Source organism: Delphinus delphis, chromosome 13 (genome assembly GCF_949987515.2).
Source record: "Delphinus delphis chromosome 13, mDelDel1.2, whole genome shotgun sequence".
In the NCBI taxonomy this organism is placed as follows: Eukaryota; Metazoa; Chordata; class Mammalia; order Artiodactyla; family Delphinidae; genus Delphinus; species Delphinus delphis.
In genome coordinates, this window is record NC_082695.1 from 11050359 (window position 1) to 11067169 (window position 16811).

Here is a 16811-nt window from a genome sequence, read left to right on the forward strand (position 1 = left end):
TGATTGTCTACTGTGTGCCAAGCACTGTTCTAAGCACTGAAAATCATACAGTGATACAAAGAAAAAGATAGTTCCTGCCCTCCTGGAACTTATATTCTAATGAAGGAGTAAGAAAACAAACAAATGATTTGATATAATATCAGAAAAATAAAGCAAGGACTGGGATAAAGAGTAGAACTTTACAAAGTTCTAAGGAAAAGAAAATGTAAACCAAGGATTTGTGACCCAGCTAAGGTGCTCTTCAATTTATAAAGGCAGCTGACATTTTCAAGCCCTTTCTTCTCTTAAAAGCTTCTTCTTAATTACTCAGTAGCAAAATCCAGCCAATCTATTGATGAAAGAAAGAGCAAGAGAGAAAGAGAAAGGGACAGAGGGAAGAAGGAAGAAAGAGTGAATTAGGAACTGGGGAAACTTGTAAAAGGACTGGTGGTGAACATTAAATTTAAGTTTGCTGTCTGATATTTATTATTTATTTACTATTTATTTATTTAGCATTGTAAAGAGACTACATTCTTCATTTTGGCTAGACAGTACACATTTTAGAAGATAAAAAAATAGTGGAAGGGAGAGAATGAAAAGTAAATCTTCCCCTTCCAGCCCCTTCTCTAGAGTTAGCAACCGGTGTCACTAATTTTGTACATGTCCTTCTAGAGATATTCTACGTATATGGAAGTAAATATTCTTTTTTATTTTTGCACCAGTGGTAGCAAACTATAAACGCTGGGTTTTTTTTTAACTTTATAGTGTGTTTTGAGTATTGTTCCATATTACTACATGAAGAACTATCTCATCCTCTCTAATGGCTCCATTATATACTCACATGGAGTGTAGTTTTTATAACCAACTCATTTATGGTGTTTGCAGTCTTTTGCTATGACAAACTGTGCTGGAATGAATATCCTTACACAGGTGTCATTTTGTACCTATATATACAGATACCCAAAGAATAGGTTCTTAGAAGTGGAATTGCTAATCAAAGGGAATGTGGATTTTAAATTTAAATAAATATTGCCGATTTTCCACCAAAGAAGATGCCCCAATTTATGGTCCATTAACAAAGTATGAGCACCAAAACTTTTTGAGCTTCTAGTCAGATCAGTGAAAAACTTTTCTCACTGTCATTTTAGTTTGTGTTTCTCATTGTGAATTAGACTATCTTTCATATGTTGACAAGCCATTTCTATTTCCTTTTCTATGAATGCTCTACAGTCTTTGCCCATTTGTCTGTTGGGTTGTTGGGTTTTTTCCCTTATTAATTTGTAGTAGATCTTGCAAATATTTTCTTCGTATTTCTCTTTTGATATTCTTTATTCTGGGCTTTTTTGGAGAGGTCATGCAGAAATTTGTTACAAGGAATTCAACTTTTTTTTTTTCTCCAGTTGGCTATCTTGCTGTTCCCAAATACTTTTAAATAATCCATCTTTTCGTCACATTTTCTTCGTGATGTTAAAATGTCACCTTCACATAGGATTAATTTAAATAGAGAACTACAGTAAAATCATTGCTGTGGTCAAAAAGCAGAATGTAAAACTTATAAACATTGACAGTGTAAAAATTGAAAATGTAAAAATAATAACGTAACTAGAAAAAAGTAGGGGTAAGAAAGAAATGTAAATGTACTAATTTTCCTGCTTTTCAGGGTAGATGGTCAATAAATTCTTAAATTGAAAGTCTTTTTTAAGTAACTCTTATGTCTTAAAGCTTTTCATAATTTTTTTTTTCTTCCCTTAACTTTAGAGGACCCTTTAGGAACTGGTAACTCTTGGTGAAGAAATTATAGCTAATGTTAAGCAATTATTTTACTTCAGACGCTTCTAATTCTATTAAACTCAAATACACCTTAATTTAATAGATTATTCTTTAAATTACCATGTGTAATAAGTTTCTCATGTAAAATTATTTCTGGGTATCCATCATTCTGAGAGAGTGAGAGAGAGAGGGAGGGAGAGTGTCTAAAATGTTATTTCATGACTTAATATTTATTTTTGGATGGTGGAATTTTGAGTGATTGACTTTCTTTTATGCATTTCTCTATTACTTAAATGTTAAAGTAAACATATTTCCAAGAACAAAGAAAGCATTCTTTGAAAATGATCTGAGAACCTTTTAACTGTATGGGTTTAGAGAACAGTGAGGGGATGGGATTGCAGGCAGAGAGAACGAGAGCTAAGACATGCAGGTGTGAAATGCACGGCACGAGGCAAGAATGATTTAGACGTAGGATGCATTGCGTGGGAAGGAGGAGAATGAGTGACTAGATTGGAACCTAGACATTCAAGCAGGAACCCCCTGTAAAGGGTCAGACTTTACGATGGAGGCAGTGAGATGTTTTTAAGATGTTGAGTATATCAGCTTTAAAAAACTTAAACAAGTAAGGGTTTAATTACCTCACGCAATAAGAAGTCCAGGACATTGGGAAAGCAGTCCAGTAATGTAAGCAGCTCAACAGCTCCTCCTATCTCCCTAATTTACCCTCCTTAGTATGTGGCTTTTGTCTTCTTGGTCACAAAATGGCTCCCCATCTCCAGGACTCAGTTTTATTCCTGGCAAGAGAAAGGCAGGGCACAGAGCAAAACAAGCGCCTTCTTTTCTTGTGTCTTGCTTTTTATTCTGGAAAACAAAGCCTTCCTCTGGGGCTTCTGCCTATATCTCATTGGCCAGAACTATTGGTCACGCTATTAACTGCAAAGAAGGGTGGAGTCCAACTTCTTTTACTTTCTACTGCTTACAAGAAAGGAAGGTGAGGAAAAGAGGTTGGAATGGAGGATAAATGGGCCACAGTGTCTGTCACAACAAATGATATGGTCAAATAAGTGGTAGAACACCAGAAAACAAACCCCCAGATAAAGAAACCTGGGTTGCAGCTCTAGTTCTTCCACTGTTTAGCTGTGTAAATCACTTAACCTCTCTGGGCCTAAATTTCCTCACCTTGGAAATAAAAGAATTTCTAAGAGTTATTCCTGCTCTAAAATTCAGTATCCTAGGTTACAGCTTGAAGTTTACTAAAAACTGATTTGCTCTTATCTAATTGCAGGCACTGGAGTAGCAAAATAATTTACTTTCTCCCTTTCGTTCTCCTCTTGAAATATGCAGGCTACGCTTCCTTCTGGGAATGGTGTTTCATTTTCAGAAAGGACTCTGCATAGGAAGAGATATTTTATAAAAACGGGAGCAAAAGCCACAATTCCCCGGACAGCAAAGTCAGGGTGAAGAACCACAAGACATATAGATTTTTTTCTCACAGTGGTCCTGCTCCTCTTTTATATCTGTTTAACTTACAAAGATATTAAATCTATTCCATCATCTAAGGCTACCACATTACGTCTCATTTTCCCAATATCTTCAAATTATAATTTCACATAAGTGAATTTTCCACATAACTGAAACTTTTCCTTTAAAAAACAAAATTCCCTCCTACTTTTGATCATTTTCTGTGGTAATCTTGTCAAAATATATGATGTGCTTCTCTGCCTTCTTGAAGAAAGTATAATGAATATAATTTCTCTTCTTGATGGTTCAGAAACAATAGCATTTCACGAAGTCTTGTAGTATAAAAGGACTGTATGAAGAGCATTTGCCCCTTTGCAAACTAGCCCACAAACCTTGGTTCTTTCTCATTTGGTTGGTTGGTTGGTGTATTAATCATGGACTTCCCCTCTCTCTACTGTCAGGCAGTCAGAGAACTTTCAAAGGTCTCTTCTTTCGGCAACAAGTAACCCTCTAACAGTTCTCAGTCCTTTATTCTCCCACTTTTGTTCCCTCTTTCTGAATGCTGTAGACTGAGAAACCAGGAAGCCAGAATATCTTAGAGATCGTTGATAATATTGAAAGTGAAGCCCGTTTATACCAAGAAAAACTGAAGGACTTTGGGGCGGATATTTTTACTTCTCAGAGACCCTTTTCCCTTATTTCTGGTTATACAGCTCTGTAAAGAGAAGATAAAGTTGCCAGAATTCTGACTTCTGGATATATGGAATAGCTGCCATATTTTCAAGCATACACTATATATGACCACAGAAATAGAAAACAAAATATACACAAGTCTGGTTTTTTTTTTTTTTTTTTGCGGTACGCGGGCCTCTCACTGTTGCGGCCTCTCCCGTTGCAGAGCACAGGCTCTGGACGTGCAGGCTCAGCGGCCATGGCTCACGGGCCCAGCCGCTCCGCGGCATGTGGGATCTTCCCGGACCGGGACACGAACCCGTGTCCCCTGCATCAGCAGGCGGACTCTCAACCACTGCGCCACCAGGGAAGCCCCACAAGTCTGTTTTTAAAAGGGTAGCATAGGGTGGGGAAGAGGATTGAGGCAGATTATAAGAAGAATATTCTATACTCTGCATTCTTTTGCTTATTATGTAGTTTCAGATTTGAAAGTCACAAGCTCTCAGCTACTATTTAAAGTTCTAGTCATTGTCACTACTTGTATGGTAAAGTAAACCTCAAGAATTCTCGAGTAAATTCTAGGACAAGTCCACAAAATGGGGCTTGAGGAAGAAGAGAAAAGCATAGTTATTGCTCTATGAGATTTATAAAGATGACAGGCTACATGAAATGAAAATCATATCTTGTTATTTCTTCAAAATCCACAGAGCTGTTTTATGTCTATTTACTTTTGTATCTAAATCTAGCACCTAAAAATATGTCTCCTCATTATCAGTTTCTGTTTTTTCTCCTCCCTCAATTAGCATGACTTTGTTCGACGAGACCGGCCACTACGTGTCCTAATTGACCTCATACAGAGGACAAAAGATGCTGTTCGTGAGCTAGATAACCTACAGTACCGGAAAATGAAAAAAATCCTTTTCCAAGAGACACGAAATGGACCCTTGAATGAGTCACAGGAAGATGAAGAAGTAGGTTGAGTTTATTTTAGCAGGCACTTATAGAATGCCTACTATGTGAAAATGTTCTGGACCAGCGCGCTATGAAAAACACTTTGGGGAATAACAGTGTAATTGATGTTCTCTGCCTTAAGAGACATGCAGAGTTGCAGAAGAGACATTCATAAAATAACTCTTATAGAAGGCGAAATATGAAAAATGCTGTAGAGGGAGAGCACACGGCAGGGGCCATAGTGGGGAGAGAAAAAGTCATCAGCTGGTGGGGATTAGTGAAGAGGTGGGCCGTTTCTGACAGGCAGGCCTAGGGCATTTTAGACTCAGGGAAGTGCGGTGCTTTAGGAAGATTATCCTGGCATCAGAGTGTAAGATGGATTTGAATAGGTAACATTCTGGATAATAATCCATGCAAGAGGCAGTAAAGGTAGTGTCTATGGGAATCAGGGGAAAAGGAACACTTAAGAAATACTGTAGAGGTAGATTTGATAATACAGTGCTTCTCATTGACAGTGACAGATGAGGAGGAATTTACGGTGACTCTGAGCATTTGAGCCTAGGTGACTAGAGTATGTCAATACCAAGAACAGAGAAAAAGAACCGAGGAGAAAGAGGAGGTTAAGCATGATTTCAGTTTGATGCCTACTGAGTCTTAAGTTCCTGGCATCATATGCTACTGACACAGTGTACAGATGGAGGTTTTAAAGGAAGATGACTCTCTGGTTTCTCATTCAAATAACTTAAGAAGGATTGGTCGAAGGGAAGGGTAATGACAATTGGGACACCTGAACGGAGATATCTAGCATTTGGTTGGGAAATACAGATCCAGAACATAAGAAAGAGGTCTGGGTAAAGGATAGTTGGATGGGGGTCAAGGACATTAAAATGATGATGAATCAAGGAGCTGAATGTAGAATGAGACGAGGGTCCATGCCACACAAGAAGAGGGAGACCTGGTTGATAAAGGCGTCACAGATGTTACTGAGCGTACACAGCTTCAAGGAGGGAGCAGCCAATACCATCAGATGCCACAGAGCAGTCAAGTTACATAAGGACCAAAAACAGTGTTAACTGGGTTTTACAAGTAGGGCCTTCTTGATGACCTTAGTAAAAATAGTTTTACAGGAATAGTTAGGATAAATAGTAGATTACCATGGGTTGTAGAATAAATGGGAAGTGACAAGGCAGAGATAGCAAAAGTTGGTTATTTTAAGATTCGTAAATTTGGCCAAGAAGGAAAAGTGACAAAGGGCAGTAGGTAGAAAGGTATATACATATAGGGCAGCCCTCTTCATATTTATATGCAGAAGGAAAGGAGCCAGGACAGAGGCATTGGAGATAGAGGAAGGAGATGCAGTTAAAGAAGTAGGATCTCAGGAAGTACATAACAGTAAGAGCATTAGTGCAGGGATTAGCCTTGAACAAAAGAAAGAACTCCTCTTCCTCTAAAAATAGATTAAAAAATAGGAAAAGAATGAAGAATGAATTTTAGTTTAGCTTTTTAATATAAAAGAAAATAAAATTATTTTATCAATAATTATAAAAATGGAATTAAGAAAGCTGAATTGGAATATAAAGTCTCTTGATTGCATATATACAAATGAGCCCTTTTAATTGGGAAAATAAATCTATTAAAAATATAATGTATTATCTATCATTTTAAATTACCCAAATTACCTTTGTCAGTGATTCCTTATATTACCATGGCTAAGTAACAATTCATTAAAGTTATGTATGTACAGCATGGTTCTTTGAAAATAGGGGTTTTTTGGAGCTAAGTTTCTTTAATTATATTATTTAATCTTGTATCGAAAGATATCCCACTGTGATGGATAAATTATATGTTCTGATTATTTTATCACTTCTCAAATAGTAGTCTTTGGACGAGTAGTGATGAATACCAGTATTACTTGACAGATATATTTAATAAGATTACAGAGGTAAGCATGATAGAATTGCCTGAGGGAGGCAGAATTTAATTACCTGTCCAGGACAGTAGAATTAATATCCCTGCTTAGATATGAAGTTACTCAGTAATGACTTGCAAAGGACCATATTGTTTGTCAAATCTCTGAAAGCTCTCTTCACTCGCTTTGAGTTTCAAGTGACGACTGCCGTGTTTGTAGATATCCTAGAGGTCCCCTGTTCAGTAGCCTGCGGTCTTTCCCTAGCACCCTGATGTTCCTGAAGGTCTCTCAGAAACCTGGCCTGGTTCTGATTACCGAATAGCAATACAATAATATGATAGTCACATATCAGAGGAAAAGTCGCATATGACAGAGGAAAGCCCTGGCATAGCAGCATTTGGAGCCTTATGACCCATGCCCAGAATAGCCCCTGTGGAAGGCATAGAAGTGAATTGAAGGTGTCAGAAAATGGTAGGGGAGTAGTGGAGCCACTACATTAAAAGTTTATCCTTGCAGATTTGGCAGAAAAGCAACTTGGCACTGCAAAATTGAGTGTACTTAATAGCTTAGTCAATGGATTGGTACTTTATCTCCAGTCATTTTTTTTTAACCCAAGTGCCCCATTTTTATAGGACAGCGAACATGGAACCAGCCTGAGCAGGGAATTGGACAGCCTGGGCAGCAACCATTCCATCCCAAGCATGTCTGTGAGCACAGGCAGCCAGAGCAGCAGTGTGAACAGCATGCAGGAGGTCATGGATGATAGCAGCTCGGAGCTTGTCATGATGCATGATGATGAAAGCCCAGTAAATTCCAGTTCCTCTGTTGTGCACAGGAAGGTAAGTTTCATGGTCCCCTTCACAGCACTAGGCTTTGCCAATCATAATGAAGCCAGCTCAGGTCACTTAGCATCCAGATATTTTAGTTCCCCTTTCACAACTGAAATGTGGGACTCAACCTAGCACACGATAGTTCTTTTATGGTAAAAAGATAATGTAGGACTAGGCAAGTTGTATCTGTGCCTATTTCTTTTATTATTATTTATTTATTTATTGGCTGCGTTGGGTCTTCATTGCCGTGCATGGGCTTTCTCTAGTTGTGGCGAGTGGGGCTACTCTTTGTTGCAGTGCACGGGCTCCTCATTGTGGTAGCTTCTCTTTGTCGCACAGCATGGGCTCTACTCACACGGGCTCAGTAGTTGTGGCCAACGAGCTCTAGAGCACAGGCTCAGTAGTTGTGGCACATGGGCTTAGTTGCTCCATGGCATGTGGAATCTTCCCCAACCAGGGCTCGAACCCTTGTCCCCTGCACTGGCAGGTGGAGTTTTAACCACCGCACCACAAGGGAAGTCCCTATGTACTTATTTTAATAAGTATCAGTGATCACAGTCTAATTCCAGTAGGTGAGCAAGTTTAAGAATTTTTTTCACTATTAAGTGTGCATTTTTCTTGGGAAAAAAGGAAATTGAACAGGTAAGGATGGAAGGCATGAGAAAACATATTGGTGCCTAGTCATGAATAGTGGAGGGATTACATTTATTTTCTGAACTGATTAACTTATTCATTTATTCAACAAACATTGGTGGGGACCTTTATTATCTGGTAGGAACTATGGTAGGCCCTGTGGATACAGACAAAACAGACATGATGCCTTCATGGAGCTTATTATCTGTGGGGGAGAGTAAGCAAATAATCACACAAGTAACTTTATCATGTAATTATAAAACTTGTTCTGGGTAAAAGGAGGACTTAATCTAGCAGGGAGTAGGGGAAAGTCTCCCCAGTAAAGTGACATTCAAGCTGAAACTTCAGAAACAAATAGAAGTTAGCTACCTTGGGGTGAAAGATTGGGGTGAGTCAGGAAGCAGCATGTACAAAGGCCCTGTGACAAAAGGAACTTTGTATGTTCAAGGAAGAAGGGAAGGATCTGAGAGATTAGAGTTTGGTGAACTACATAGAAAGTGAATTAAGACCAGAGAGACAGCAAGGACCCAGATTATTAGAAAACCATAAAAGCATTTTGAGGAAAGGAGTGATAGCATGCAGATGCGGAAATCTGCTAAGAGTTCAGCATTGTCAGCTGTCCTTCTTTGAACTTGGGCAAGTGGTCATGTATTTGAAAGGTTGAAAAGAAGGTTTTGCTGGGCTCTCTTTTTGGAAGGAGCTATCATGGATGCTGATAGAGATCGACTTTTTCCTTTCCGTTACCTCTGGGGCTCCGTGGGGATAGAGAGCAAAAGAAGAGGAATTCTGCTGGATCTTTTTACTCCAGGACCTCTCAAATGAGCACCCAAAATTAGAAGAGAGACTCTACTGGCATAATCAACAAGAAAAAAGACGCTGGTCTTGAACTCATTGGGGGTTTTAATTTTAATTTTTACATGCCATTATAGAGCTTTCTTGTAATAATATGGGCCTTTCAATACTTTTTTCTCCTTGGTGTAATCAGCTAAGAAAACCAGATGTTAATTTATAGTCTGAAATATCAACTGAGTAAAAGGGCAACCCACAGAATGGGAGAAAATATTTGCAAATCATCTATCTTATAAAGGATTAATATCCAGCATATATAGAGAACTCCTAAAACTCAACAACAGCGAAAAAACAACCTGAATCAAAAATGAGCAAAGGGGCTTCCCTGGTGGCGCAGTGGTTAAGAGTCTGCCTGCAGATGCAGGGGACACAGGTTCGTGCCCCCGTCCGGGAAGATCCCACATGCCACGGAGCGGCTGGGCCCGTGAGCCATGGCCGCTGAGCCTGTGCGTCCAGAGCCTGTGCTCCGCAATGGGAGAGGCCACAACAGTGAGAGGCCCGCTTACCGCAAAAAAAAAAAAAAAAAAAATGAGCAAAGGACTTGAATCAACATTTCTCCAAAGAAGATATAAAAATGGCCAGTAAGCACATGAAAAGATGCTCAACATCATTAATTATTAAGGAATTCTAATCAAAACTACAGTGAAATACCACCTCACACACATTAGGGGATGGCTACTATTAAAACAAAACATCATATAACAAGTGTTGGTGAGGATGTGGAGAGATTGGAACCCTGGTGCACTATTGGTGAGAATGGAAAAGGGTGCAGCCACTGTGGAAAATGGTATGGTGGTTCCTCAAAAAATTAAAAATAGAATTACCATATGATCCAGCAATTCCGTTTCTCAGTATATATCCTAAAGCATTGAAAGCAGGGTCTCAAAGAGATTTTTGTACACTCATGTTTATAGCAACATTATTCACAACAGCAAAGAGGTGGAAGCAATGTAAATGTCCATTGACAGATGAATGAATAAACAAAATGTGGTATATATGTACAATGGAGTATTATTCAACCTTTAAAAGGAAGGAAATTCTGCCATATGCTACAATATGGATGAACTGAGAAGACATTATGCTAAGTGAAATAAATGTGCCAGTCACAAAGAGACAAATACTCTATGGCTCTTAGGGTACAGAATCATAGACAGAAAGTATATGACTACCATTGGTAGTCAGAATCATAGACAGAAAGTATAATGATGGTTACTAGGGATTGGGGGAGGGGATAAATGGGGAATTGTTATTTAATGGGTACAGAGCTTCAGTTTTACAAGGAGAAAAGAGTTATGGGAATAGATGATGGTGACAGTTATACACCATTATAAGTGTATTAGCACTGAACTGTACACTTAAAAATAATTAAGATGGTAACTATGTGTATTTTACCACAATGAAAAAAGGAAAAAACTATAAGCAGGCTACAAGAATAGAATATATTATATATAAAAACAATATTAAATAATGGTATCTCTTCATGAAACCCATTTTAGTCCTATACCTGAGCTTAAAATTATATTATCTTTATTTCTCACACCAGTCAGAATGGCCATCATCAGAAAATCTAGAAACAATAAATGCTGGAGAGGGTGTGGAGAAAAGGGAACACTCTTGCACTGCTGGTGGGAATGTGAATTGGTACAGCCACTATGGAGAACAGTATGGAGGTTCCTTAAAAAACTATAAATAGAACTACCATATGACCCAGCAGTCCCACTACTGGGCATATACCCTGAGAAAACCATAATTCAAAAAGAGTCATGTACCAAAATGTTCATTGCGGCTCTATTTACAATAGCCTGGAGATGGAAACAACCTAAGTGTCCATCAACAGATGAATGGATAAAGAAGATGTGGCACATATATACAATGGAATATTACTCAGCCATAGAAAGAAACGAAATTGAGCTATTTGTAATGAGGTGGATAGACCTGGAGTCTGTCATACAGAGTGAAGTAAGTCAGAAAGAGAAAGACAAATACCATATGCTAACACATATATATGGAATTTAAGGGAAAAAAAATGTCATGAAGAACCTAGGGGTAAGACAGGAATAAAGACACAGACCTACTAGAGAATGGACTTGAGGATATGGGAAGGGGGAAGGGTAAGCTGTGACAAAGCGAGAGAGAGGCATGGACATATATACACTACCAAACGTAAAATAGATAGCTAGTGGGAAGCAGCCGCATAGCACAGGGAGATCAGCTCGGTGCTTTGTGACCACCTAGAGGGGTGGGATAGGGAGGGTGGGAAGGAAGGAGACACAAGAGGGAAGAGACATAGGGATATATGTATATGTATAACTCATTCACTTTGTTATAAAGCAGAAACTAACACATACATACACACACACAAAAAGAAATTTTCTGTTTTAATGAAAAAGAATTATATTATCTTTAAACACAATAGAAGTCAATTATTCAGAAGTTTCATTATTTGTTGGTTCACTTGAATTCCTAAAAGTTTTCCACTTAGGAACATAAATAAAGTAGGATCTTAAACTCTCAGTAGAAAGTTTTATATAGTAGACTATAGGAATGAGGAAACTAGTTTAAAGTTCTGTCTGCCACTGTTAGTTTTATTTTACTTTGGACAAGTCACAAACCTCTCTGGGCCTAATTTTCTCCATCTGTAAAATAAGGAGTTGTTCTGTATGATTTCCAAGGTCGCTTCCAGCTCTGAAATTTTGTGCTCAGGAGCAAGCTTCATCCATGCCTCACTCAGGACAAGGTGTACTTTTATCTCCTACATTATGTATTTGGATTCCACTTAAGATTTCACTTGAAAAGGCTTTTTTTCCCTAAAAGCCAGTGCCTGGATCAGTCCCTTCTCCATGTAGATGCGATGGTAGCTACACTGTATTACGTGTAGGTATGGGTAACGTGTTGCCTGTGGGATTCTCCAGGAAGCAGAGCTGAGATGGTTTAGCACAGCAGGATCTTGTTTTGTTTTGTTTTGTTTTAATTAGGAAGTCCCTTTGGGGTCAACACCTGTGGGAGGGAAGAGAAAGAAGCAGCACTGGGCAGAGGGCAGAGTTGAACCGAGATGCATTCCAATGGCAGCCTCAGCCAACCCCTCCAGGGAACTCTGGAGCTAAACTGGGCCAGAGTGGCCAGGGCTAGATCAGTCATTGCATATGTGGAACCTGGGAAGGGTGCAGACTTGGACAAGGCTGCTCTCTCTGCAGCCTGTAGGAGAACTGACAGCCAAAGACGATTGCCGACAACTCCTTCCTTTAAAGGGGGATCTGGGCGGTGCATTTCTGGGTCTGTTGTAATTTGTGACCACAAAGAAAAAAAAAAAGCAATCATTACTGTTTTATGAAACATTTTCCAGTTTTGTGTTTCTAGAATCTTAGAAAAGCCTATACATCACTAAATTATCTTTTTTTTTTTTCTTCTTTTTGTGGCACACGGGCCTCTCACTGTTGTGGCCTCTCCCGTTGCGGAGCACAGGCTCCGGACGCGCAGGCTCAGCGGCCATGGCTCACGGGCCCAGCTGCTCCGTGGCATGTGGGATTTTCCCAGACCGGGGCACGAACCCGTGTCCCCTGCATCGGCAGGCGGACTCTCAACCACTGCGCCACCAGGGAAGCCCAAATTATCATTTTATAAACAATGTTCTACCCATTATCTCATTATCCTATTTTATTTTCTTTTTAATACTTGTCACTATCTAAAATTATATTATGTACTAATTTATCTGTTATTTCATGAGTAGAGTGTAAATTTCATCATGGCTAAAACTATACTTACCTTGTCCTGCACTGTATCTCAACACCTAGAACAGTGCCTGGCACAGCATAGGCTATAAAATGAATAAGTAAATAACTATGGAATGAATGAGGAACAGACAAAAAGTACACAGTGAATGAACTAAATACCAGATACTAAACACCATCCTGTTTTGGTTCACTGAACATAATGGATTAAAATGGTTAAATAATATTAAATATCTTTATGGTTTGAAAGATTAAATAGATTTTCTCCAATAATAGTACTCTAGACAATAAGAACATGCTTAATAAATATCAAAATATAAGAATAAGAGTGGAGGATTTTTTTCCCCACCCTTGACTGTTACAATAAAGACTGCAGACATATCCTAAATTAGTTAAATCATATATATGACCAGATGACCATTTTATATAGGAAGTAAACTTACTTTTAAAGGCCATGTGTAACTGGTAAGGGCATGGTTTGCAATTAACTGTTCTGCATCCAGAATAAAGATGCCCTGATTTTAAGAGGACAGTTCTATCACAGATCAAGTCCAAAAAATATAAAGTGGGACACTGAAAATTTTCCTTTAATATCAGGATTTCAGGTTGCTTCTCTACAATCTTTGCCTCTACTCTGGTCTTTCCCAGGCCCTGAAGGGATCCTAATCTAATCTTCCCTTTGAGCAAGAATGATTTGATAAGTCTAAAGGTATATTCTGACAAAATAAACTTTAAGCACTTATTTCTTTTCCTCTTGCTAGTGTTGCCACACTGCTTTTTCCAATAGCAAGAATATCACCTCATCTCTAGACTGTTAGCTCCTCGAGGACATCTCTCTTCACGTACCACCTAGATGGGTGTCTGTCACATAGTAAGCACTCAATAAGATGTTTTGTGAACTAAAATGAAGATGAACTTTTATAAGACACAACTCTACACCTCAGTTCTTGATTATTCACAAATGAGTCCAGGGCAAACTCTTAATCCAGATTAGTTTTTTTTGCTGTAGCCTAGGCTGCCTCTGAGCCTCCACCATACACCTTAAAACCATTGGGTGTACAGCAGTAGCAAACAGATTTTAATATCGTCCTAAGCAACAAAGTCTATTTTTTTAATTTGTCAATTAAAAGTTATACTTTTATTTTGTTTAAGTCTAAAATCAATTACTGTTACTTGCTGCTGCCTTCTGTTAATATAGATCACGAGACTTTAATATATTAAAACTCTTTGTTTATTAATCAATTTGTTGTTTCTAGTATGCCTAATGAACTCTAGTCATCATGGCCCTCTTTTAGAGATTATTTTTAAAAAATCATTCTCTTCTAACTCCTGAAGCTTTACTTGACCCTTCCTATTAGTCAATGTTAGTGGGGTTTTCTTTTCCCCCTTCTTTAAAAATAGAACAGCTTTCACCATTTTCGTGGGAGGAAAAAAAGAGAAATGTCCTTGAGGGGATAGGATGTTCTAGTTTAATTTTCACTTGCTTCAGTGGCCTTTCCTGTTATTTTTGCTGAAGAGAGGGGCAGGTTCTTTGACTCAACTCACATTTGGCAGAGTAAAAGTAAATTAACATATGAAGGCAATGTTTCTTAAACAGAGCAGTCATACAAAACACCTCTCTATAGTAACATCTTTATCCTCAGCGTTCTGCTAGTCATTTTCTCTCCCCAATAGCTGTCCTTCCAGGTGAAGATATCCTTTTCCATCTTCTCGCCTTCCTCTGGCCCCAGCTTTTGATAGCTGTACCTGCTTAGGCAATCATTTAATCATTTTGAACAAAATGAAAGAGATGGTGGGTTTGCTGATCCCTTCTCCACAGCGTGAAAAGTATGGGAATCTATAAAAAGACGTCTCGTCACCAGAAAAAAAGCCATTTTTAGACCCACTCCCCCGCCACCGGCCCCGCCCCGCCATGTAAAGGTGTGCTTGTGTGTGTCACTGTTTTGCGACTTCCTTAGAGTACAGGGTGGCAGGTTTTTATGAAATACAAATTTGAATTCTGTTAAATAATAACAAAGAAAATGTCATTTCTCCAGAATCTCCTCAGACCTATATTCTTGAGCTTATTTATTCAGCAAACTTTTTTTTTGAATGCCCACAAAGTATCAAGCACTATGCTAGGTGCTGGGAAGACAGATTTTTCAAACCACATTTACTCTGCCTTCAAAAAGCTCACAGTCTCAGGGGCTTCCCCGGTGGCGCAGTGGTTGAGAGTCCGCCTGCCGATGCAGGGGACACGGGTTCGTGCCCTGGTCCGGGAAGATCCCACATGCCGCGGAGCAGCTGGGCCCGTGAGCCATGGCCGCTGAGCCTGCGCGTCCGGAGCCTGTGCTTCACAACGGGAGAGGCCACAACAGTGAGAGGCCCGCATACCACAAAAAAAAAAAAAAAGCTCATAGTCTCATACAAAGGCGAGTATAAGTATGATGAGGAGTGTGATAAAGGTATACGAACAGCATAACAGAGTCCAGTAGAGTGGTTTCCAAGGTTAATTTCAAGTTAACCTAGAAACTCTGAACAAGTGACCACAATATGAATCCTCATTTCGGAAGCATAAATAGTCAGACATTTAGGGAAAAACGTCTAAATAAAAGTAAAGCCCTTTGTCCAGGAAATAATAGTAAAGTTTTTAATCTGAAGAAGTTTTACTTTTTATAAAGAAAGGACATTATAAATTTACCAGGTTAACACAGACTTACTTAAAACTGGTCCCCAATTCATATTGGTATTTCAAAGAGCTATTTTGTTCGTTCCTGGATGAGAATGTTTTAAGGATAAATTATAAACAAGTCATATATTTTGTCTTGGTAAGGTAGAACATGATATTTGTTCTTAAACTTCTGAAATCATTCTTCAACATCAAAGAAGATGTTGGTCCTCTCATCAACATTTGTAAATCATATGCAGCGGTGCTTAACTGCGTAAAATAGCAAATTCACCTTTTCCAGTATTGATCGTAAAATGTGTTCAGGTCGGAAACTCTGGGAGGCAAGTATAGTCATTTTCAAAGGGGCTTCTACTCGAAGGGGTGATGTAACCAACAGACCACATACCCAGTAAAGCTGATAGTTTAATTTGTTCTTACTTGCTTCTCAATTCACATTGCCCTCATTTTTAAATTGCTTCATTATTTAAGTCGTCTGCAGAGTTTTGAACTTGTTTTAAGCAATGGTGTTGAATATTTTAAAATTTATTTCCCTATGCACCTGAATATCCACTGTTAGACTAAAATATTGCCTCATCCTGTAGTCTCTTGTATAATATTTGGAGACTTAGTGTTGGTGATCTGTTATGAAGCTAGTACAAAAACTAAGAAATTTTTTAATAAATTTTTTTTTTAATTTTAAGGAGATGCAAGGGATTATACTTTTAGCATTAGCATTATTTATTATATTTAAAGTAGATTAAAAATTTTTGACCTCTTCTCTCAGACTAACTTCTAAAATAGCATTATTTTTTAAATATACCTTAGTGGGTTATTTAATTAAGCTACATGTCAACTAAAATCACTATGGTCTCAAGTTTTAATTTTTCCAGTGTATTCTAATACCCTTGAGTTTAAAAACTTAGCAAATATGATGTGACTTTTAATTTGATAAGCAGTGTTCTAACCTACAAGTGTTAATTTTTATCTGAGAGAAAACTAATATTAAAGTTATACATATTTGCATATGAATGTGTTTTGTTTTATTCTGTTATGTGAATAGTGTGGATTCCACAGGTTAGCTTTGTAAATCAAGTTACCAAATTTGAAGTTTAGCTGCTGCCACAGCATTGAAGAGCTCCCTCTCAGTAAGTACACTTAATGTTAGCTAACTAATACTCACCAAAACTCTGACCTATAAAACCACAGGCCTCTACCTAGCCTATCTCTTCTGATTGCTAGCATTTAGAAGGATCTTGCTTTTCTGGGATTATAATATTAAGTAAGAGCAATTTTGGAGTTAATGTAATTTATTAATAAATATCCAGCAATATGAATGGTAGTAGATCCCAGTGCCTTCCTCTCTAGAACCTTAAACCTAGATG

At 38.4% G+C, this 16811-nt stretch overlaps 1 protein-coding gene across 2 annotated transcripts in view; it reads left to right on the forward strand.

The window, feature by feature from the left end:
• Nucleotides 1-16811, forward strand: part of TAOK3 (TAO kinase 3) — a 187106-nt gene that overhangs the window by 135380 nt on the left and 34915 nt on the right. For both annotated transcript variants that reach the window (XM_060028083.1, XM_060028084.1), the window contains 2 exons: nt 4686-4853; nt 7375-7581. In XM_060028083.1, coding sequence (XP_059884066.1) covers nt 4686-4853; nt 7375-7581 — 375 coding nt within the window. The remainder of the gene's footprint in view (nt 1-4685; nt 4854-7374; nt 7582-16811) is intronic.